This window comes from Gracilinanus agilis, chromosome 1, assembly GCF_016433145.1.
Source record: "Gracilinanus agilis isolate LMUSP501 chromosome 1, AgileGrace, whole genome shotgun sequence".
In the NCBI taxonomy this organism is placed as follows: domain Eukaryota; kingdom Metazoa; phylum Chordata; class Mammalia; order Didelphimorphia; family Didelphidae; genus Gracilinanus; species Gracilinanus agilis.
The window spans coordinates 400797777-400824009 of record NC_058130.1 but is presented as its reverse complement, the minus strand read 5'-3'; the positions used below and the strand labels follow the sequence as shown (position 1 = coordinate 400824009).

The window sequence follows — 26233 nt, the reverse complement described above, 5'->3', positions numbered from 1 at the left end:
AGGGAAGGGATCTAACACATCCTAGAAAAGGTAAGCTATGTTCACCACCCTATCCTCTTACCTTCCAAATTCCTTGAGATCATGGTTCTGATCTAATCCCTTGATTGAAACTGTTCTCTCCAAGGTTAATTGAGTAATCAAATGGCTTTTCCCCCAGCCTTCATTCACTCTGACTTCTCAGGAGCATCTGACACTGTCACCCACACCTCTTTGCCAGAATTAAACTCTCTTTTTTTGACTTGATACTTTCTTCTGGTTCTCCTCCTACCTATGTTATCATTCCTTCAGAAGTTCCTTTCCTGGAGCACTTCTTTCCCATTAAATATGGAGTACCAATAAGAGCTAGACTCTCATCTTCTCATCTTCTCTTCTCTTTTCTTCCTTTCTCTTCTCCCCTTCCCCACCTCCATCTCACATATCAGCAGGGCTCATGGGTTCAATTGTCATCTCTATGTAGCTTACTCCCCAATCTATATGTCCAGCCTTAATAATTTTTTCTGGAATTCTACATCTCCTCATCTTCAGTTTCTGGCTAGATATTTTCACCTGGATGATCCATCAACACTTAGAAGTCAATATGATCAAAAGAAGATTCATTTATCTCCATCCCCAACCTTTCCATCTTCCCAATTCCTTCTCTTTATTGAGGAAACATCATTTTACCAGTCACCTAGGTTTGCAACTTCCAAGTCATCCTTAATTTCTTCCTCTCCTTGTCCATTTTACCTTCACAACATCTGTCCTTTTCTATCTATTTTTAAAACCACTACCGGGACAGCTGGGTAGCTCAGTGGATTGAGAGGCAGGCCTAGAAATGGGAGGTCCTGGGTTCAAATCTGACCTCAGACACTCCCAGCTGTGTGACCCTGGGCAAGTCACTTAACCCCCATTGCCTAGCTCTTACCACTCTTCTGCCTTGGAGCCAATATACAGTATTGACTCCAAGACAGAAGGTAAGGGTTTAAAAAACAAAACAAAACAAAAAAAACACTACCTTACCTCATACCATTCACCAAAAATAATAGCCACCCCTGACAAACTGCTCAACTATCATTTCTTCCATTCACATTCAAAAATCATCAGTGGTTCCTTCTTACCTTTGTGATAAAATACAAGTTCCTCACCTTAATATTTAAAGCCTCTAACAGGCAAAACACCTACCCACTTTTCCAAATATTTCCTATCATTGCTTAAAGGCATGTAAAGTACAGTAGCAACATTATCTCATTTGATACATATAACTACCCTTAAATGTAGATCAGACAAGTTGCACTATCTTTATTTTGCAAGAGAGGAAAATGAGGATGCCGGAGACTAAGTGACTTGCCTGAAGCCACAAAACTAGTAGGAACTAGAGGGATAATTCAAAGCCATATTTCTTCTGGGTCCCAGTACAATTTCTACTATACCACATTATCTCTACCTCTATGGGAAACAAACAACAAATAAAGATGTCCTGGTCCTTTTGTACCGAGGTATATATATCCACATTTTCAAGATAAGAAAGAAGGCAGATGTTTTAAATGACAGGCCAATGAACACAATGCCAATTTGTGGTGAAACTGTAAAATTCATGATTTATGGTTCTTTAAAAAAATCATATGGCATGATCCAGCAGGGATTAAGAAATTTATGTCACATTAACCTCATTTCTTTGTGGAGGCCGGGTTATAGAGGAATAGGCAGAAAGGATGCCTTGGCATTAGTCCAATTAGCAAGACTTTTGAGACTTTGGTAAAATTAGATTTAGGCTTAACATTCAGCCACTGAAAAGATCCAGAGACTGAATAATGAATTGGCATGAACTTGGAGGGAGGTCTCCAGCACAGAGTCTACTACTCTTTCATTGGCCTTATTCAAGTTAGCATTTTATAAAGCTTTAGATGGCACTGTGTGAGTCAAAACTGGGATGACTGGAAGTTAGAAATGATAGCTAATATACTCCATGTGATAGTAGATTTTAAAAAGTGAATAAACTGGATTAAAACTCTCATGATTGTGTAAATGGAATTAGCTCAAGCTCATTCATAGTTAAAACTCTAGCCACCAGAGATAATGTCATCCCCACATCCCTTAGTGGGGAGGGGAGATGAGTTACCCACACGTGACAATAAGTAACAAAACAAGAACAATGGACTGCCCTTTGGGCAGTCCAAATCAGTGTAGAGGCTGCCATTTGTCCACTTGGATTAGAGGTGGACCCCCAGGAAGTGACAGAAGATGCTATCTCTTCAAGTATGATGGTAACTTCCTGTTGGGGGAGTTCATGCTTTGAACTTGAGGCTGAAGGATCTCAGCTGAGACCACAGGCAGCTTCTCCTCTGAATTGTCAGGTGGGTAAGTTAGGCTGACTTTTTTGGCCTACCTTGGCCTTTCCAGACTCTCTCTCTATTTCCCTACCTTTTACTTTCCTAATTGTAAATAAACTACCATAAAACCCATCCTGACTTGGGTCTATTTAAACATGAAATCAATCTGAATTGTTGATTCCTGGCGGCCACACTTTAAATATATATCTATATAATATCTAAATTTTCCCTATTACATAATGACATCTAATAAAGATCAAAATAAAATATAATATTTTGGTTCAAAGAATCAACTCTACATACATGAGAGCCATAAATCAACTGACATGAATTTACTAAGCACCTACTGGATACTGAGGTTATGGGAAAGATTTGTCAGAAAGTATTTCATATGAAAAGAAAGCTTAGGAGTTCTGGTAGGCTTGAAAACTCAACAGTGTTGTAGCCAAATAGATAATACACCCTTGTTGTTGTTAGTCATTTTGAAGTCGTGTTTGACTCTTTGTGACTCCATTTGAGGTTTCTTGGCAGTATACTAGAGTAATTTTGCCATTTCTTTCTCTAATACATTTTACAGATGAGGACACCAAGGTAAGCAGGGTTAAGTGATTTCCCCAGAGTCACATAGCTAGTAAACATCTGAGGCCAGATTTGAACTCTGTGAACACATATGCCATTCTTATTCCAAATGTTCATTGGAAGTTGAGACTGTCTCAATGAGGAATTTATCTCCTCAGCATCTAGTTTATACTTGAAACATTTGTTGTTGTTCAATCATTTTCAGTTTCATCTTCACAACCCCATTTGGAGTTTTCTAAGCAAAGAAACTTGAATGTTTTGCCATTTCCTTTTCCAGCTTGTTTTACAGATGAAGAAACCAAGGCAAACAGAGTTAAGTTACTTGCCTACGGTCACAGAGCTAGGAAATGTCTGATGCCAGATTTGAACTCAGGAAGATGAGTCTTCCTGACTCTAGGCCTGGCATTGTATTACAGTACCACCTACCTGCCCCAATGAACCTTTAAGGGACACTAATATAAGTATAATGTCCATACTGAGAAAGATATACTCTGTATTCTGCCTAACCCAGACCAGAACTTAGGACTATCTTCTCTTCTAATTAACATATAAATGGGCACAAGCTGGAGCACATTTAGAAGAAGGAGCTACAAACCATACCATATGAAGTTTAATTGAATGAAACAGAGATGTTTAGCCTGGAAAAGAGAAAAATTAGGTAAGACTTCATGAATGTCTTTAACTATTTTAAGAATTAGCAAATGGAAAGATTAAGCATTGTAGCTGACCATAAAAGGCAGAATAAAGTCCAATGGGTTGGTATTTAGAAGAAGATAAACATTGGTTTAAAAAAAATCCACCAACAACAGTAATATGTACTTCTTAAAATTTAGAGGTGTTCACAAATAAGCTTTCTATTGAGGTAATGAGCTCTTTTTCTCTATTATTAGTATTATTTAAGCAAAGGCTAGGCAAACACTTATGAGGGATGGGGTAGATAGGATTAATGATTTGGATAAAGGCTGGACTAGATGCCTTCTGAGATCCCATCCAACTCTTAAGACATGATGATTCTGTGAACTCTTAACCATTTACTAAGCTACCTTTGAATTCCCTTTCTTAAGAAAAGAAATTCCCTGTAGAATTTTGGGAAGGTAGGCAAAAGAAGACTGATTTGGAAGCAGAGAAAGGAAGCCATGGACTACATACCTCTCCTCTACCTAAGACTCTGTCTCTCTGTGACTTCATGAAAATCACTGACTACCTCTGCTTTTGACTCATCTCTATAAATTCAGGCCATGCTTTTGTTTTATTGGAGACATCAGGCAAGCTGATAGAGTTTCCCTCATGCACTGTTGAAGGCAAATGAAAATTTAATAACAATAAAAAACAATACTTGATTAGGTGAGAGAAGTTGTAAAAAAATTTGTAATTGAAACCAAGCTAGAGGATCCTCTGATTCATTTTAACACAAATGAGGCATTTTTCACTTACATAACACTCAGCAATCCTTTGCTAGATACATTAATAACAGAAATCATTTAAGAGGTCTGTATCAATTGGACTGCCTAGTTTTAAACAGTATCATTCACTCCACAAAATGCAAGTGTCTATGGGTGGCACAAAGAATTATAAGACACGATTCCTGCCCTTAGGAAAAGAAATGAAACATTACCCAAAAGAATCAAATTAAAATAAAAAAGCAGCATCTACCTTGGCAGCTAGGTGACACAGTGACTAGTGTTGGGTTCAGTCAGGAAGATCTAAATTCAAATCTAACTTCAGACACTCACTAAATGTGTAATTTGGGAAAGTCAGAACCCCAGTCTGTCTCAGTTCTCTTAAATGCAAAATAAGGAGAATAATAGCATCAGAAGGACTCATCTTTCTGCATTCAAATGTGACCTCAGACACTTACTAGCTGGGTGACCCTAAGCAAATCACTTAACCCTGGTTGCCTCAGTTTCCTCATCTTGAAAATGAGCTGGAGAAAACAATGGCCAACCACTCCAGTATCTCTGCCACAAAAACTCAAAATGGGGTCACCAAGAGTCAGACATGACTGAAGAACAAAAATTATTATCATTATGATGATGACAGTGATAACGACAACTAATACTGAGATTACCAAGGGCTAAAATATTAAAAAGTTTCTGAAAAATGGTGATCTCCAGCAGGGCTTTGCAGATTTACAAAGCTGAGAAAGAGAAAGGTATAAACAGAAGCTGAGAAGAGGGGAAGTTTGTGGCATGTTTGTGGGACAGAAAGTAGAACCATTTGACTCCAGTACAGTAAGTAGTCTTTAGAAGGTCATAGTAGAAGATAAGAGAAGGAAAACAATGATGAGCTGTTCCTGTTCCTCTCCTCATCTCTCAGAGACCTGAAGCACAATGTCAGACCTCAATCTACATTTTAATTTGAGTATGTAAACTCCTTCAGGGCTAGGATAATTCTGGTATGTTTGCCTTTCTTTGTATCTCCCAGCACAAGATTAATACATGCTTCCTGAGTGATTAGTTGTGATGTAATTTTGCTGTCTAAAAATCCACCTGTTCTCAGAAAAGGTCTCTCAGCAAAATAAAGGTCAGACACAGGAAGAAATAAGTTTTTACCCTGGTGGCTTTGTCTTACTAAAATTCATCTTTTAAGTGGTCAGATCTCAAATTCATAATAATAATAGTTGTTTTTCAGTAATTTTTAGTCATGTCCGACTCTTTGTGATCTCATTGGGGTTTTCTCAGCAAAGATACAGGAGTGGTCTGCCATTTCTTTCTCCTCCTCATTTTAGAGATAAGGAAACTGAGGCAAATAGGGTTAAATGACTTGCCCAGGGTCACACAGGTAGTAAGAGTCTGAGGCTGGTTTTAAACTCAGGAAGAAGGAAATGGCAAAACTACTTGAATATCTCTGCCAGGAAACTCCCAATGGGCTAATGAAGAGTCAGACATGATTGAACAACAATTCCCAAAGATTGGAAGTACAAGAGAAAAAAACTGGCCTGCATAGAGGGGAATCCCTCACCTAAGTTCTCTAGATCACTGAAATCACAAGTCCAGGCTCAATCCATAATAAATAATAAAAAATTTTAAAATCCCATTCATGAATTGCCCAGTGATGGGAGACCACAAAATCCTTTATCCACCAGATAGTAATTTGCTATAAATTTGGGAGGGGGGACCAAAATTTGATTCAATTTAATAAATAGGTTCTGTGATTTCACCTAGAATATAAGATCGATCAGATAATTTTTTAAAGGAATCAGGCACTTCATGGTAAAATGAAAGGGAGAGACCAAAGTTACTCTCAATTTTGTTCAAAAGAAGAACTGCAGATTCAAAGAACTGGGGGCAAATCTAGTTGGTTCTTAAGATTTTGATAAGAAAGATTTCTGGAAGTATATATCTTTTTTAGACTCTTTTCCAAAGGACAGGACACAAGTTTCATCAAATTGGCAATTAGAGAATGAAAGGTCACTGTGTCCATTTTCCTGCTTCCATAAGTTCTATATAGACTCTAGACAGAGAGGTGGCCAGATTGATTCCAAAACTTTCAGAAAGAGAAAATATAGTCTTCAGTTGTTATTCAGTCATGTCTGACTCTTCATGACTCTATTTGGGATTTTCTTGGCAGAGTGCTAGAGTAGTTTGGCATTTCATTCTCCAGCTCATTTTACAGATGAGGAAAGTGAGGCAACCAGGGTTAAGTGCCAGGGCCACACAGCTAGTGTCTGAGGCCAGATTTGAATTCAGGGAAATTAGTCTTTCTGATTCCCAGCAGTCTACCCATTGTGCCACCAATTTCACCTGCTAAAACATGTTAATTCTATTGTTTCTTATTGGAAGTGGGGGAAATTGTCTATTACCATACATCTACTTTAAATGGAACAACACAAGGACAATATTTTGCAAACCTTACAGTGCTATACAAAAATTAGCTATCTTTATTTCGGTCTCCTCATGGGATATTTTTGATGGGATACCAAGAGAAATTGTCCAAGGACACTTTGCTATCCTATTATTTGTTTGCATTTAATATTCTGCAGATTATTCAATAGGTCAATAAAATGACAGCTTTTTTAAATGGACTATAAGATGACTGTGATGCAAACTTATCTTCTATAGACTCAGAGTCTTAAGGAGAATGCCAAAGGCAAATAGGATGGAAGGGATGGCATATACTTCATCCTCTTTCCACATGATTTTATTTTCTTCCTCTATATTGCTACATTTTGGAAGCTTTTCATTCCAACTAGCTGGGAGATTTTATGTATTTAGAAAGTGAGAAACCATTCAAATCATTCTTAGATTTGTTATGAATTAACATAAAGTCTGGGCAGTTGTAGGCCCTGTTCTATTTGTAATAATAGTCTAGTTCCAATACAGTTTGTTGAATTCTCCAGGCCATTTGGACATCTGCATTTATATTATAGGAATAGATCATCTATTAATTTATAAAGAATAATATGTTTTTGATGTGTAATTTTAGCCAACTGATCTTATCTCTTTAGGTTGCCTATTTGATGCTAAATTTCTACATCCTGCAGTGATATATTGCATATATTCTATCCCCTCATTGAATAATCTGTATCATTTAATCTAGGGTCCTGAAGGATAACTTTTCTGAAATAATTTATGGCAATGACCTGACCCTGAATCACTATCATAAAGCACTCTCTTTCTATAAAAGAAACTGCATAATGCAGTCATTTGTTTGATCTTTTTTCCTGAGAAATTATTGGATGAGTCTATTTAGATGCCTAACAGTGACTTTTCATTGTATTCTTAAATTTTAGCCATTTCATCATATATGTCCAGAGATAAACCACTTAGGGATAAATTACACAAATCTGATGGTAGGGACTCGTTATTAGCCTTTAATAACAAGAGTTGGCATCCATATAGCACTTTTTTAGGTTTTTAAGCACTTTACATATGCTATTTTATTTGTTCTTCACAACAGCTTTGGAAGATTGGTGCTACTGTAATTGCCATTTTAAAGATAAGGAAACTGAGGCAAGGAGAGGTTTGTGACTTGCCCAGGGTTATACAGGTAAACAGTGTCTACAGATAGATTTAAACTCAAGTCTTCCTGATTCTAGGGCTAGCACTCTACTTTTCCATTGCTCAATCTAGCTACTTTTAGTATTGCTTTATAAAATGTTGCTCCAAAACTATTTCTGGAAATTTTTAACCTGATGTTTGCTCTGAGAACATTCTTCAATCCTCTCTCTCTTTTCTGATGAGGAAGTATTCCTCTTTATAAGATGTGATGAGCTCTTCCATTTGGGATTTTGTTTGGACACCGTTTAAAGATATATTGTCTCCCATTTCATCGCATCAAAAATATAAATGAAACCTAGTATGGCACCGGTATAAATTGCTTGATTGTCCTTTCTGTTAATCTGTTCAGGTTCTTAATACATACAACTTGAGTTTTCTTTTAATAGCTTGATACTGACTGGTTCTTGACATGTAGGGATATTTAATTCTACGTTAAAAAACCTGGGTTGAAGTTTACATCTGAAAGGAAGCAAAATAATTTGCTAGTTAGTAATTCATGAGCCACTGTAAAGTGTTTGAGCCAATAATTATGGATCTTGTCCAGACCTGTCACTTTCCAGATTTTCACAAAAGCTAGTTTTAATCACTTCTCTTGGTATAAGCATTAATTCACTAATTATATTAACAATATACAAGCTTTCCATTTCACATTTGATCAAACTTATACTTTCATTGCAATGGGACAGTTTGACCATATGGATAATCAGAAATTTGCCATAGCTTCCTTTGGAGAATCTTCTGTTTCCTCTAACTTCTCTGCTAGTCATATACCTCTGCAGTAAGGATTTTAACTGGTGTTCAATTATTTATTTTCTTCTTTGTATGGTTTGGATTCTTTATGTATTCTCAAACCTTTTGGTTTTCGCTTTGAATTATTGATCAAGAGTATCAGAAATTTCTGAGATATTTTTGTCTTCTATTTTCCATTCCACAAGTTTCTTTATCATTCCCTATTATCAGATAAGGGCAGCTAGGTGGTGTAATAATAAAGGAGCCAGTAATGGATGTTGATAGAAGGAAGAGAGAGGGTCTGTGTGGTGACTCTCCTCCAGCAGTCCCCTGAGGCTGAATATACACTGGGAGATTTTAAGGGGGTATCACGCCCAAACTGGGTGACATAGATGGTTGTGCCACCCCTCAAGAGTTGGGGGCAACCATTCCCCAATTGACAAATGGGCAAGGGACATGAATAGGCAATTTTCAGATAAAGAAATCAAAACTATCAATAAACACATGAGAAAATGTTCTAAATCTCTAATAATTAGAGAAATGCAAATGAAACCAACTCTGAGGTACCACCTCACACCTAGCAGACTAGCTAAAATGATAGCAGGGGAGAGTAATAAATGTTGGAGGGGATATGGCAAAATTGGGACATTAATGCACTGCTGGTGAAGTTGTGAAGTGATCCAGCCATTCTGGATGGCAATTTGGAACTATGCCCAAAGAGCTCTAAAAAAACCGCCTGCCCTTCAGTCCAGTCATACCATTGCTGGGTTTGTACCCCAAAGAGAGCATAGATAAAAAGACTTGTAAAAAGATATTTATAGCTGCACTTTTTGTTGTGGCAAAAAACTGGAAAATGAGGGTATGTCCTTCAATTCGGGAATGGCTGAACAAATTGTGGTATATATTGGTGTTGGAATACTATTGTGCTCAAAGGAATAATAAACTAAAGGAATTCCATGTGAACTGGAAAGAGAATATGGTAATTTAATAAAACAGAAGATTTATTATTTTCCCCTGAAAGAATATAATCAGTTTTGGTGGGTAGGTGATTTTTTTGTTGTTGTAAACTCAGTTCCTTTGCCTTTCAGAATATCACATTCCAAGCCTACTGATCTTTTAATATAGAAGCTGCCAGATCCTGTATAATCCTGACTGGGGTTCCATGATATTTGAATTGTTACTTTTTGGATGATTGCAGTATTTTCTCCTTGGCTTGACAGCTCTGGAACTTGGCTATAACATTCCTGGGAGATGTTGGAGATTCATTGCAGGAGATGATCTATTCAATAAATTGCTATTTTACCCTCCTGTTCAAGAATGTAGAGTAGTTTCCTTTGAAACTTTCTTGTAATATGATGTGTAGACTTTTTTATCATGATTTTCAGATAGCGTAATAATTCTTAGGATTGTCTCTCCTGGATCTATTTTACATGTCAGTTGTTTTTTTTTTCAATGAGATATTTCATATATTCTTCTATTTTTTCATACTTTTGATTTGTTTTGTTGTTTCTTGATGTTTCATGAAGCTTCTATTTTTTAGCCAATTCTAATTTTTAAAGAGTAATTTTCTTCCATGACCTTTTGATTCTCCTTTTCCATTTGGCCCATTCTACTTTTTTAAAATGTTTTTCTTCATTGGATTTTTGTGCTTCTTTTTCCAGTTGAACAATTTTGCTTTTTAAGCTGTTATTTTCTTTTTGTATTAATTTGATTTCTTTTCCCCATTTTTCTTCCATCTCTCTTGTTTGATTTTTGAATTTCCTTTTTGAGTTCTTCCAGTGCCTGACACCAATTCCCAATTGCCTTTGAAGTTTGTAAGTGGTTGTTTTGTCCTCACTATTCCCACTGAATCTATTCCTTGCCCTTTGTCTCCATAGACATTTTATGTGATTAGGTGTTTCTTTTGCTGTTTGCTAATTTTCCTAAACTTTTTTTTGCCTGTGGATTGGGAGTTCTGAAAACTGATGTTTCTGAATCCTCTGCTGATGGTTTGCAGGACTCAACACTGTGAGCTATTTTGCCCTGGGTCTAGGGGCTTCATTACAAGCTTAAAAAGGTAAAATGCCAAGGGCTTTGGGCCTCACTTTAGGCTGGTTCCACAACTTGGGAATTCAAACGATGGGGGTGGAACACTGTGCTCTTAGCTTATGCAGAAGCTCAGGATCCTGAAGTTGGCCTATGCCCAAGCTCAGAACCTGGCACAGTAGGTGGGGGGTGGTCAGCCCACACTCCTCTGTATTTAGTTTTATTTCTGGTTTCCCCTTATCCCATGAAAATTTACTCTCTCTGACTAACTTTCAAGTTGTTTTCTGCAGGAGAACCCCCTCATTCCATCTTGTTGGTTTTATGGCTTTTGCCATTTTAAGGGCTATTTTAAGATTGGTTTGGGACAGTTCTCAGACAAGTTCCAGCTTTTGCTGCTATGAAGCTGCCATCTTGGCTCCATTCCCCCACGAGTACCCAAAAGAGAAGATTTGGGTGACAGATGTGATATTCTTCCTTTTATTAAGTATTTGAAGGCCTATCAAATGGATGAGGGATAAGGTTTCTTCTCTGTGGCCCTAAACTATGAGTAATGAGTATAATATACAAAAAAGGAAAATATAGCCTCCTGGTCAGGAAAAGCCTTTTAAAAGCTAGTGCTAACCACAAACAGAAAGGACTGATTCTACAGCTAGTGAGTTTCCCATCACCAGATATCTCAAAGCCAATACTGAATGAGCATTTGTGGAGGATGCTCTTATTCATGTATGGGTTAGACATAAAAGCACTGAAGTCTCTTATAGCTAAGATTCTGGTATTCATCCTCTTCTGGCCAAACTTCACATCTCTAGTGCCTATACTTTTACTTCACAAATTCTTTCTTCTTTGACCTTCAGTCATTTCAGAGCTCTCCCCTGGAATCTCCCCAAGGCCTCTATTTAGCTTTTCTATTGTGGTGAGACAATACCTTAGAGTGGGTTTGATAAAGGTTTATAAGAAAGAATCACTCATAAAGAAAGCAGAAACAGACCAATAAATGGGCCACAACTATGTCTAAAAAAATAACAGCAGCAAAAACTGGGGAAAAACTACACTCAAAATATGAATTTAGAAGAAGCCTTGGAAATGAAAAGGTATTTTTGTTATCTTGTAAAAGTTAATATGTACATAAAAAACAGCCAAATACATATTTTCGTGCACAATCTTGTTTTTATTTTTGAATGAGTATTGAATGCTTGTTTTTTTTTTTTTGGATGGTTACTAAGAAAAGAATACTTGAAAATTTATGGACAGCCAGATACTCAGTTCTCATATAAAACATTATATCAACTCTGAGGATTACAAGTACAATAAAGAGTTTTCCTTTGAATCAAATTTTAGGTCCTAGTACTTGGTACACCTGCAGAAAACTGCCCTCCATACATCACTTTAGCTGAAGACCAGCATAAAGCCAGCCCTACCCCCACCTCTCAATTCCCATTTCCATCTCTTCCTATTAGTCACAGATCAGAAGAAAAGCACAAAGCAACACTGCACAGATGGGTATGGGGAGGAAAGTGGGGGTAGGCATGGAAGTGATAAAGTACCTTAAAGCAGAGAAATTTACATGAAAACTCCTTCCTATCTCTACCACCACCTTTCTCTCTATTCCACCCGACAAGGCAAAAGCAACTCCCCAAGCTCCAACTGGCTCAATAAAGAGATCAGATATCTAATCATATGACAATTTCCTTTATTAATAAAGGTGAAAATTCCCCTAAGCTCAGACCTCAGAAGCTTCTAGAAACTCAGCTATTATTATTGTTTCTTTGGAGGGAAACTCAACTATTATTGAAGGAATGGAAGAAAGATAAAATATAAGAGCATGATGAGAGAACATTATTACTGCATCTTCCTGTGGTACCTATTTTTTGACTGTTGTTTGTCCTTTGTCTTTGAAGAGGACCAATGACGTCTTCATTTGCTGATGAATGGAATTGAAGTGAGGCAGAGTTGCACAAAGTCTTAAGCTTGACTCTCTCTTTGAGAGTCATCAAAGTTCAATGGCAAGACAAGAGAAGGGTGACTGGTGGCCCAGGGTGCAGTGGATGACCTTGGTGTCTTTGATGTCTGTCCCAGCTCTAAGTATTCCATAGAGTCACCTTCATGACTTCTGGAACAAATTGTTCTCATCTGCCTATTCCACTGTGGGAAGTCTTCACATGCCTGGGTAGACATCCTTCTAATTCACCAACAGGTCTGAGGCCTATCAATTACCTCAATCTAGTTTAGATATTTTGACTAAGGGCTGAGAATACATTATTTAGTCCATTAATCATGCTCTAATAATAACACTATAATGAATGATAACTACCAGCCTTTGTGTAGTGTCTTAAAGTATTCAAAATGTTTAATATAAATTGAGCCTCAATAACCCTGTGATGTAGATAATAAGAATTGCCTCCATTTCATAGACTGAGGTTCAGAGAACTTAACTGATTTCATCTGGGTCAGAACATTAGCAAATTCCAGAGAGTAACTGAAACCCAGGCTAGAACTATATGAGGCTACCCAGTCTAGCTCCTTACATATTTCTAAATTCTTCAGATAAATGGTAGATAATATTCAATTATAATTTATACCTTAATTTGTTTGGTTACTCTACAACAAATAGGCAACTCCTTTATTTCAAGTTATTTGCTACCAAAAAAAGTGTTGCCATGAATATTTTGGTGTCTATGGGACTTCTGACTCTGGCCTCTTTAACATATATGTCTAGTGATGGGACTTCTGTGTAAAAAAGAAATGGCCTACTTGCTGTTTGTCACACATGACACTTCAAACCCCATCTCTATCCCGTTGCACTGGCTATCTTTCATGCCCAGAATATACTTTTCCTCACCTCTACCTTTGGAATCCCTGATCATCTTCAAGACTTTACTCTAGCTCCACCTTTTACATGAAGCCTTTTATGACCATCCTCTAGATGCTAGTGCCTTCCCTCTCAAAATATCTTGTGTTTATTTTGTATATAAATAAATGAGGAAGAATGACAAAGTGTATAGAGAGCTGGCCTCAAAGCTAAGAAGGCCTGGGTTCAAGTCCTGCCTCAGATCCATATTATTTCTATAACAGTTCCCTCTCAAATGTTCTGGATAACTCTCTAAGACTATCAATTGCAGGATAGGTGCAATATCAGTAAATATTAGCAAAGAGAACTGCCATTCCAGGAAGTCCTCTGGACAAATGAAGTCACACATTCAGCCTCAGTCCTTGTCCTTATAACTTTGAGAAAAAAAAATATATGTATGCACACACACACCCCATATACATATACATACATATATATATATACACACACACACATGTTATCTCACTCATTAGATAGTAAGTTCCTTAAGGGGAGAAACTATTTCACTTTTGTCTCTGTATCTCTAGCACTTAGCAGAGTCCCAGCACACAGTAGGCACTTAATAAATGCTTTATGATCGATTGCTTTCTAAGCTAATTCTAACTTTTATTCCAAAATGGCTGGACCCATGCCCAGCTTCACCAATGCATTAGTGAACCTGTATTCTCACAGATTCTACAACATTAACTATTTCCATTTTTTTCTCTTTTTTGCCAGTTTTCTGGGTGTGAAGTTGAAACCTGAATTACCAATTCAAATATCTCTCATTCTTAATGATTTAAAGTCATCTTTCGTATAGTTGTTAATAATTTGTAGCTCTATTTTGAGGACTATTTGTTCATACCATTTGATGATTTATTCATTGGGGAACAAAGATATTCCCAAAGCACATGTGTGGTCATGTACTTCCTTGTTCAAGATTCTCTGAGGAGCAATGATTACAAAGAACCAGCATGGTTTCATCAAGAACAGGTCCTGCCAGACTAACCTGATTTCTTTTTTGGACAATAAAAAAACCAGCAGATGAAGGGAATGCCGTGGGCGTAGTTTACCTAGATACTAATGAAAACACTGATAAAGGGTTTCATACTATTCTCATGGCAATGATGAAGAAATATGGGTTAGACAATTGTGTATTCATATAGATTCAAATTGGCTGAATAGCTACATTTAAAGATTGAGGATAAATTGTCAATGGTTTTCCATCAATGTGGCAGGGTGCTTGGTCTTATGTTGTAGGATATGTTAATCAATTATTTAAATGGAGTCAAGAATGAAATGCTCATCCAATTTGCACTTGACATAAAACTGGGAGAGCTAGCATATCATACTGGCTAAAATACAAAGGCCTCTTGAGAGAGTAGAGAACTGGCTGAATTTAACAAGATGAAGTTGAGGAGTGATAAAAGTAAAGGGCTTAGGACAGTGATGACAAACCTATGGCACATGCGCCAAAAAGGGCACACAGAGCCGTCTCTGTGGGCATACCTTAAGTCACCCACCAGAGTTCATTACTAGAAAGCCAGAGGGACTCTGGGTGGAGCTGTACCCGGCTCTCCATCTCCATGTGCCTGAGGACATTCCTCACACCACCCACCTCTCTGCCCAGCAGTCAATGGGAATGATTCTTCCCTCCCCTGTCTTGGAAAAGGAACTGGGGGTGGGGGTCTCACATGCTGCATGAGGGTGCAGCACAGATGGCAGCCTGTTGTTGAGTCTATGGTCAAGGTAATTCCTGTGGTGGGTTGGAAAAGAGTTAAGTTTGAAGGGAGTGTATCTCATAGCACTGCACATAGCTGAAGGGAAGTGGAACTAGAGAGGAGTGGAGAGCTGGGGCCACTCTCCTCCCCCTCTCCATGCTGCCAATCATTGCCTGCTCCTCTGCCCAGAAGCTCAATGGGAACATTTCCTCTCTCCCCTGCCTGGAATAAAGTGGGAGGAATGAGGGAGGAGAAATATGGGGGTAGGGGGTGAATATGGGGGAGGAAGCACTCTGCCTCTAAAAGGTTCATCATTATGGCTTAGGACTAGTGTTCTGTACAATGTTCAGAATGTTGAGTCATTTTTGAGTTGTGACCCCATCTGGGTTTTCTTGGAAAAGCTATCAGAGTGGTTTGTCATTTCCTTTTGCAGCTCATTTTATAGATGAAGAAACTGAGGCAAACAGGTCACACAGTTGGTAAATACCTGAGGACAATGAACTCAAGAAGAGGAGTCTTCCTGCTGCCAGACCAGAATTCCATCTACTACAGCACCTAGGTGGCTGCTTAGCACAAAGTAGATATTTAATAAATGTTTACTGACTAAGGTGATTAGATAGCAGTTACTCTAAAAAAAAAGAAAAGAAAAATGTTCTGGAGGTGTTAGGGGATTGTAGCCTCAATATAAGCTAGCAGTGTCACATGGCAATGGAAAAATGTGCATTTTTGAGCTGTATTAAGAGGGACATAGGTTTGGCTTTTAAATAAACTCCTTTATGGCCCGTCCTCTTTCTCCACTTCCAGTCAGTCTTCTTACACATTATTTCCTTTCCACACACTTGATAAGCTTTGCTTTTTATTGTACAAGAAGCTCTATATCCCAGCTCTGGGCATTTTCTACTGACTGACCCTCCCATTTGTGGAATTCTCTCCCTCTTTACCTCTACCTCCTACTTTCCTTTAGGTCTCACCTAAAATCCTACTTTCTTCTTGAAGAAGCCTTTCCAAGTCCTCCTTTAGTGATTTCTCTCTCTCCATATTTATGTATATAGACATACATCTATGTGCAACATATATATATGTATATATATAGTGTGTATATGTGTTTTATATATATATATATGAAATACTGTTTATACATAGCCGTTTGCAAGTTATCTTCCCCATCAAACTTCGAGCTCCTTGAAGAAAAGAGCTATTTTTGCCTTCATATGCCTAGTATCACAGTACTTAAAATGTAGTAGGAGCCTTATAAATACTTTCTGACTGGACTTGTTGACTTGATAATCTCATTGTGCTCTGCCCCTGCCTGGAGTTTTACAGATCCAGGAGCAATGAGTAGAAGTGGGGAAAACATTTTCAAAGCAAATTAAGGCTTAATGTCAAGAAAAATTTCCTTGAGCTGTCCAAACATGGGATGGGTTGCTTTATGAGTTGGTAGCTTCTTCCTCCATGGAGATTATCAAACAGGAGTTGGATAACCACTTATTGGATATGTAGTAGTGGCAATTCCTTTGTGTATAGGCTTCACAACACAGCTACTGAGTTCTCTTCTAAACTTGATTTTCTGTGATTCTATGATTCCCATGGCTCCTTCTTGCCTCTAACATCAAGTACAAGCTCCTATGCTCATCACTTAAAGACCTTCATAAACTGATACCAGTCCACTTTTCCAGGATTATTACATGTTACTCCCTTTCATATACTCTAAGTTCTAGCCAAATTGGGCTACTTCCTGTTCCTGGTGAAAATAATTATATTTTCTATCTCTGCACCACTGCATAGGCTGACCTCTTCTTCTTGTAATGTTCTACCTTCTTATATTCTCTCTGTGGCATCTCTAGCTCCCTTCAGAGCTCAGTCCAGATAATATGTTAATACTTGAAATCTTTGTCCCCTTACTTACTAGTGCTCCCTCCACAAATCCCCAGAACCATTGCCACTTAAAATTACATGGAAAGATAAAAACATAGCTGTACATTTCCACTGATAGGATGTGAACTCTTTGAAAACAGTCTCTTTTGTTTCAGTCTTTGGATCTCCAGCATCAGACTTAAACATTACTTTATGCTGGTTACATTTGCTAATACCCCGTACCATTCTCTACAAAAATTTCAGATAAGTGTTGAATGAGAAGTTCTGGGATAGCTCATGTTTGTGGCTTCAGGTCCAACCTCCAGTAAGATATTAATAGAATATATTTACTGTTAATTATGCCATTAAAGACTAAAGGTTACAATCAGTTTTATCCTTACCAAAATTTAGTAAAAATGAAATGATTGTAAAGCTTCCTACTAAATACACCTTCTGCTCCTCTGGATCTTACTATTGGTTTTGAATTTAGCTGTTCTGTAGTTATGATGAAATGGTCTTTTCTATCCTGAGTTTTATAATTCACAATAAAATGTTCTAAATCTGTAAGAAAAATGATAAAAATCACTTTTCCCCAATGGAAGCTTTTGTTTGTCTGATTATTACATACCCAGAATGACTAAAAGCATTTGCTTCTACAATTGAGAGATTTTCCCTCTCACACCCTTCCCCCCAACTCCAGACATACCAAGTGGATAATGCCAACCCATGAAATGGTAGGTGCTAACATTTTTAAGGATGCAGCCTCAGAGTTTAACTATAATTGGTACTTTTCAACAACTGCTACTGAAGTCATATCCTCTACTTCGTTTGCAACAAGCTCAAAAACAAGAATTGAGATGCTTTTCCATTGAAGAATCATGCCAGTCCTTCAGGGAAAGGGTAGACATTCAACTATCCTCAAGGGAGCTGTGGTTCTTTGTCTCAGGCACATCTGAACTCAGAAGTCATTTCATCTATCTATTAATTTTAAACAACAACAAAACTCCAGGATTTCCCAAATCATTCACAAACTGAGAACATAACCCATGAACATTCATTATCTCGAACAGCTGCCATAGATAAAAAGATTGGTGGATCAAAAAGGTTAACTGAGGAAAGCACAACATCAAACCACCACAAAGTAAATCCTCCTAGACTAGATATTTGGAAATAAGTCCAAAAAGAAAGAAGGGAAGTGGCATCTTAGGGGTATGCTACTTTCTTGGTAACCCTCCTACCTACCTTCTTCAAATTTTTGGGAAAAAACAAGCATACATCTCCAGACCTGTCCTCAGCCTAGCAAGGAGACAATGGGAGGAATTGACAAGGATTAAAAACTGAACTTTTAAACATTTCTGAATAGCTTTTTGCATGTGCAGTTAACCAATATTGGTACTGAGAAAGCGTAGAGCATCAGGTGGGTGGATGGAGTAAATATTAAGTGTTTTCATCACTGAGAAGATCACAGCTTTGGCTGCTATAATCCTACCTTGCCATCTGCTTGTAGGCCTCTTCTGCTACTGCAAAGATGTGGGGGTCCATATCCCCCATGTTTTGGCCACTGTAGGCATAGATGACATCTTGTCCATAGATTGGCAACTGCTCATAGGGGTTGATGGCAACAAGCACAATACCTGCAAACATACAAAGCAAATGGGATTAGTCAGTCATGAAACTATGATGGTCAAAATTATCTTGGGAGACTGATTTGGAGGTAAGAGTATAAGTTTGTTGATTACATCAATTTTATTGGTTAGGCCAGCTTCATAGCCAATTAAGGGATACAGGTCTCCATGGCTCTCTCACAGCCAGGGAGGACCTGAGCTGGATCAGAGAATTGAACAGATTTTTAGAAGCTCATTATTCAGCCGTCCCCCTCCCCCCGAACATCCCAAGACATCTTTAAGTATTGATAGCTAATTAAAGAGTGGTCCATCAATCTAATCAACCTATTCTCCCCTCCCCATTTCCACAGGTGGACAGGTCACATATGCCAAAAGCAATCATTGCAGAACTTTCCTGTTAGCCAGAGTCTATGAAAGGACCGTACTTCTATGAAAGGACAAAAAGAGTATAAAAGTCTGTAGGTTGAATGGAGCCAGGTCTCATACCTGACTCAGGAATTCTACCTAATATATAGAAACTGATTTGGGGCCTTTAAAATCCAGAACCTTGACATAAAAATAATACAATATATGAAAAATACAGTCTCACACTTGGTGTCAACTTTCCAAGGCTTTATTCAGGTCTATCAGGGCTTACGATTCAGTTTCTCCACAAAATTGGGAAAGTGGTAACTGTTTTGCCTGAAATGTCTTCTCAATTATAATGAATTCCTTATGGGCATAGACTTGGCTCCTCGTGTTTCTCTCTCTCTCTCTCTCTCTATCTCTGTCTCTCTTGCTCTCTGTCTCTGTCCCTGTCTTTGTCTCTGTCTCTCTAAACATATTTTTATTAAATCAGTTCCCTAGATCTAGCCTTTAACTGTGGAGTCAAGAAATGGAGGAGTTAGTACTGAGACAGAAGGTAAGAGATTAAATGGCAGCACAACTGCCAAGACAGGAAAAAAATCTAATCCATTTCTTTATATCTCAGAAGATCCAGAGAACAGAATGAGGAAGGTAAGTATATACAAAGGGCAACTGTCCAAAATCCTATCTTAAGTACATATCATTGGAACATTCTGCCTCATTCTTCCTTCCAGTTGTAATTATAATGTCCAAGTTTACTTTCCTAACTTAATTAGCACAGATAAACATTTAAACTATTAAATCTTTGATGAATTAAGACCTTATATTGTCCCAGATTCATAATTCTGAAACTTGTTAATAACTCTATGGGGTTATGAGTAGAGAAAACATAAGATGACTATGTTACAAATATAGTGACTCCAAGACAATCCCTCAAAGTTGTTTTTGTTAGCAGTGAAGGAAGTTTGATAGTTGATAAACACAGGTGTCTCCAAGTGACTTGCTTTATCAAAATCTCCCCTTTTACCCTATCAATCAGCATCTTGTCTGATAAAGAAAGAACATGACAGAATAAAGGAGAAATATTGACACAGATTTTCCGACTTTGAGAGATAGACAGATATGCATCAATTGAATTAAAATGTTCCTTTGGGATAAAAATTATAACTCAACAAAGAAATATTGAAGAATTAGAACAAAGCATTCCAATTAAGGTTAAAACAGAAAAACTGTTTTAGTTTCAACACTTAATTGATGAAAAAATGGATGAAACTGATGAAAAATTGTAATTGCTCAAAAAATTGTGATGTTCAAGTTTACTTTCCTAAGCCCAGATAAAGAATTGAACTATTAAATCTTTGATTAATGGGAACGTTGTAGTGTCCTGGATTCATAATTCTGAAACCTGTTGATGATTATACAGGTTTATAAGTAAAGAAAAAATAAGATACATAAGAAAACATGAGTTACAAATATAGTGACTCTAGTTCAGATGAAGAAACTGAGGCAGATTAGGTTAAATGACATGGCAAGAGTCACATGGCTATTAAGTATTGGGAAACCAGATTTGAACTCAGGTCTTCTTTAGTGCAGGTCTAGCACTACTCTATCCACTGTGCCACCTTATTGCCTTATGACATTTTAGTAATATTTGTTGAACTTAATCAGGAATGAGGATCATTTGACTCTAGGTTCATTATATTCTTGTACTTAACACCATGGATGCTTCTCTTCTTCCATGATAGTTCCTGATATTAAGCTCCTTGAGGGCCCAGACTACATCCTGCTCCTATTTTTCCCAAAGCCTAATGCAATTTTTATCCACAACCTGAATTTAATGAATGTGAACGAAATTTTTCATTAACTTAAGAGGGGAGACGATCAAAGAATTAAGAGAGAAATCTACAATCCAGAATGCAGTGAATTAAAAAACTAAAAGGAAAGTCAATCCCTCCTATTCTTTCTCATATGGCATCCAGTATTAGAATCCTTTTTGTATTTGGGTATTTGCCTGGTGGCCTCATTGAGGGCCAAGTAGGGATGATTACTGTCAGTTTCCAGTGTCCTCTTTATTCCCCCCTCCCCCCAATTAAAAACAAACCCAAATCTATTAGAAGTAGGATCAATAGCTAGAGTATAAGAAAAACACGCTTATGCAGATGTCTGCAATGTCCTCCCTCTCCTTGCAATTTCAAGTACCAGATCTGATCAAATCCCTTCATGGGATTTGCTTTGATGTGGACCTGTTTCCTCTTTTGTTGAACAATTATAATGACAATCATTCCCCAGGGATGCAAGGAAGGTTAATTGAGCAATGTGTACTGATTGCAAAACATTCAAGGGTTTCTGATGAGGGACTCTGATCAAATGCAGCAGCAAAATGAATACTGCTGCCAATGTGGAGTTTAACACTTCTCATTTGAATGATACTGAGCAGTCCCAAACGCAAGTGCATGTACACTGTCCAAATAATGGCACCCCACTTACCACAATAGGTGTAGATATGGTTTGATTCCAAGAATCGGACTTTTAAATTATGCAAAACTGCAGGCTCATGAAGATAACTAAGAGCTGTTAGGTCATTTTCTCCCACCAGGATATCTGGGTTTCGTAAGAAGGGAAGCTGGTTGGAACTGAGATCAACGGGGTATTCTTGGACCTAAAGAAACACAAGTAATAGACAGATAAAAAACAGAGTTAATTAATTTGCCCAGAAGGCACCAGGCATAACTTGATGCCCTGTTGTGTTCTCTGTCTAAGCTACTTGACATTCCCATGATTACAAATGATCACTATGATCAATAGCAACATGTTTTGAGGAACCAAAGACAAAGAGCATAACATCTGTTCTGCCATAAGAGACCAGCTCAAGTGGAGCCTTCAAATGCTGACAGAGCTTACAGAAAAGCCATGTAGGAACCACTGATGATTACAACTCAGGAAGCACAATGACACTCACTTAAGAAATTTCCTGGGATAGAAGGAAGGCCAGAAAGAAGTACAGACAAGCAGGATAGGTTCTAGAGCTATTGAATTTCTTATACGCTTAAAAAGAAGAGTAAGCTGTACATGACATAAGCCTTTAGTTTCACATATGATTCACTTTTCTATTCTGCTATGTAAAAAGGACTTTTTTTAAGTTCAGGAAAAAATATATATATACATATACATCTATATATATAAATACCACAGGCGGATTTTCCACTTTAGTCCAAAACACATCCTTTCTGGGACACACTTCTAGTTAACTCCCCCCTATTTCATAGATAAGAAAACTGAGTCCCAGGAATCCAAGTGCCTGGTTCAAGAAAAAAGTTAGTGTCAGGGGTACCTGTATAAAAGAGGATAGAGCTGACTCATGTAATAGAATTTGTGGTATAAACTTGATATTTTAAAAAATGTTTTTTTGGATTATCCTCTCATCCTGGATACTTTCTTTTCTGGTTTTTGAGACACTAATTTCTCCTGGTTCTTCACTTATCTATCTAACCATTCCTTCTCTACCTCTTTTGTTTATTCATCATTTGCATTACATCTTCTAAGTGGGAGTGGCCCTCAAGTTCTGGGCTAGACCCTCTTCTCTCTTCTTTACCTCATCACCTCCCAAGGTTGGAATCTCTATGAAGATGACTCACAGATCTAAATAAACAGCTGTAATTTCTACTCTGAAAACTAGTTTAACATCACTAGTTGTCTATCGGACCTTTGAAATTGAATGTCCTAGAGATATTTCAAACTCAACATGTCCAAAACTGAATTCTATCTTTCTTCAAGAATATAATCCTCTTAGCATAACCAGGAGAACATTGTACACAGAGACTGACACACTGTGGCACAATCAAATGTAATGGACTTCTCTACTAGCAGCAATGCAATGACCCAGGACAATTCTGAGGGACTTATGAGAAAGAACTATGGGAGCAGAAATGCAGAAGAAAAGCATATGATCACATGGTTCAATGAGTATATGATTGGGGATGTTGACATTGAATGATCACTTAATTAAATTGCATATATTTTGAATAGTGATACATGTAAAACCCAGTGGAATTGCTCATTGGCTCTGGGAGGGAAGGAGGAGGGGAGGGAAAGAACATGAATCATGTAACCATGGAAAAATACTCTAAATAAATTAACCAATAAAAAAATTAAAAATAAAAAAAAAGAATATAATCCTCTTGAAAATGTTACTATTTCTACCAAAGGTACCACAATCCTTCTAGTCTCCTCAGGATTGTAATTGTGGCATCATCCTTCAAGCCTCACTTTCCTTCACTCTCGTATCCAATGACAGTAGTAGATAAATCTTATCTTTTTTTAACCTCACAACATCTCCCAAGTCAGACCCCTTTATATTCTCACACCTTAGTTCAGAACTCCTTAAGTCCTCACCTAGATGAATACATGGTCTTTAATTGATTTCTCCGCCTCAAGTCAATCAAGTATATTTTCCACACCGTTACCAAAGTGACTTTCCTTAAACACAAATCTGACCATGTACTCCTTTATTCAATTAACTCTATGATTCCTTATTACCTTTGGAATAAAATAGAAATTCTTTTAAATACCTTTTGAAGTCCTATGCAACAGAGTTTCTAACTATCTTTCCAGTCTCACTGGGTATCTTCTTTGTTTTTCCCACACAATACTTCACTCCATCTCTGCACTGTCTGTCCCTTATATCTGAAATACCCTCTTTCCTCATTTCCATCTCGGAGTCCCTTTCTTTTTTTCAAGTCTCATGTCAAGCTGTCAAGCATCACCTTCTCTACATATGAAGCCTTTCCTTAGCCTCCAAAGGCTAATTCTTTGTCTCTTAAACTGCCCTGAACTAAACTTGAATTTATTTGCACACATATATTTATATAAAAGCATATGGATAATATATATATATACATATATGTGATTATATTTACAGAGAAAGAGCAAGAGAGATAGATTACTTCTTGTCTTCTCTGGAAGAATGAAAGATCCAGGCAAGAAGGGATTGTTTCATTCTTCACACATATAGGCTTCTCTGGTGCTTGGTACAGTGTCTAATATACAGATAATGCTTAATAAATGTTTGTTTATTGATTGATTAAATGAGAAAAGTCATGATTACTCTGCCCCATCTCCAAACCATATCCCTTTACTCACTGTATAGATTTATGCTAGAGTAAATGGTATAGATCCATGGTAAAGCTAAATGGCTTCCTTCTAATTGAGAAGTACTTATTTTATGTGTGTGTGTCATGGACTTCTTTGGCACACTGCTAAAGCCTGTGGAACCTTTTTCATAATAATGGTTTGTGGGCTATATTCACAATTGGAAGAAATGTCAAAATTTCCATTAGATGTTAGTGAAAATAAAGATGCATTTTTTTAATCATCCAAGGTCACATACCTCCTGAAATCTATCTACAGACAGATTGAGAAGACCTGTTCTAAATGGAATCCTCAAAAAGATAATTTTATAAAAATGGTTCCAATTTACTAAGCTAAATCAACTTTAGGCAAACTAACATAATACCATAATGCTTTTCTGAGAAAAATATATTTTTTAAATGCCTATTTAATAAAAATATAGAATAAACATCGCTGACAAAGCAGGGAATTTAGAAGAAGATATTGGCATTAAAGGTAAACTTGCTCACCCTGCACTCCCAAAAAAATAAAAAGGCAGCTAAGACAGGAATTTTAATATCACATAATTCTGAAACTATTATGTTTTTTTCAAAAAGGACTTTGGTCAAAAGATGCCTACTTTTTTAGAAAAAGTCTCCATGAAAGGGGAGCTTTACAGATAGTTCTTCATGAATGCTTCTCCCTTTGCAGATTACTGCACAGAATACGGATTAGAGGCTCCTACCTGACCATTTCTATATCCTGGAGTATATGGGGTAAGGGGCAGCTTTCTACAAAGACTTTTCTTAAAAATGCTTCTTATCTTGCAGATAGAGGAGGAAACTTCCAAGCAAATTCATGAAAATAAGGTCCAAGAACAAGTGAGGGTCACTAACTCTGTCAAATTGACATGGGGATAAAAACTGCCCACATCAGCTAAAAAGAGTTAAAAAGCCGCTAACTCAGCATATGAAGCTATAGATTTCTTGGTTTCCATCTGGAGGGGAGGAGAAAGAAAAAGACATAGGAACAGGTTTTTCCTTAATAAGAAATTGATTACAAGACTGTCACTACTTAAATCAGCTATAAACCTGCAGCCAATATGCTTTATTTGAAAAGTCAGTTTTTTCAAATAACTGATGATCACATAATCAGGTACTATGGAATTTTCAGGAGCCAGATGCAAGAGAACTGAGATGTACAAGTCACCCGGGCCTTGAAATTGGAGGAAAAATGACAATAGTTATAGTACCAGTAACTCTTGTTTATCCACCAGTAGTTTTAAATACCTTCTCCTTTCTATCACTCCCTGGGTTCTTGGACTGGCCAATCAGTGTGGGATAGGGAGAAAATAAAGAAGGAAGAGAGACTAGATAGAGCATTTGGCCTTCATCTGGCCATGAAGAAATAAGAAACTACCATTCAGGTTAAACTATAGAATAAGAATACATAGTGGTATTACTGAAATGGGAGCATATGGCTGTCTCATCATATTAATATCAACCATGAAATTGCATGAAAGCCAAATTTTCTCTCATTAATAAATGAATTTTCACAAAAGCCAGAAAAGCATTTGTTAAAAATATGTATATATGAATATATTTCCACTTGTGTCATGTTTTAAGTTTTATATTTTATTTTTAAACATTTTTATTGTTTTATTATAATGAATGCCTCAAAAGGCAGAAATAGTTTCATACTTCTACATTTCAGGGAAGCCCTATTCCTGAAGCACTGATATTAGGTAGGTAGGAAATAATGATTGCTATATGTGACTACAAAGTTCTCTAGGTCAAATACATTTTTCTGTTTCTTTGTATCTGTTTCTACACTTTTTTCATGGAGAATACAGTGAATTAGATGTATTTATCATGCTAGAATTTGCCATATGATCATAAGCTTTTAAAGGCAGACTAATTTTTTCCAGCTATAACTCTATAATTTCAAATTTACTTACACATGGTTCCTGAATATCTGTGTGGGAATAAGAAAGAGGAAATGAAGGAGAAAGGAAGGAATGAACGAACGGAGGTGAGGGGGGTGAGGGTGGGGAGAGAGAGAGAGAGAGAGAGAGAGAGAGAGAGAGAGAGAGAGAGAGAGAGAGAGAGAGAGA

The 26233-nt window shown here is 37.3% G+C and overlaps 1 protein-coding gene across 1 annotated transcript in view; it reads right to left on the bottom strand.

Annotated features, from left to right (window-relative positions):
- Positions 1 to 26233, bottom strand: part of MYO5B (myosin VB) — a 582592-nt gene that overhangs the window by 346029 nt on the left and 210330 nt on the right. Inside the window, exons 3-4 of the mRNA XM_044681604.1 lie at positions 21502 to 21673; positions 18534 to 18678 (exon numbers count right to left, since the gene is read on the bottom strand). Of these exons, the coding sequence (XP_044537539.1) occupies positions 18534 to 18678; positions 21502 to 21673 (317 nt within the window). The remainder of the gene's footprint in view (positions 1 to 18533; positions 18679 to 21501; positions 21674 to 26233) is intronic.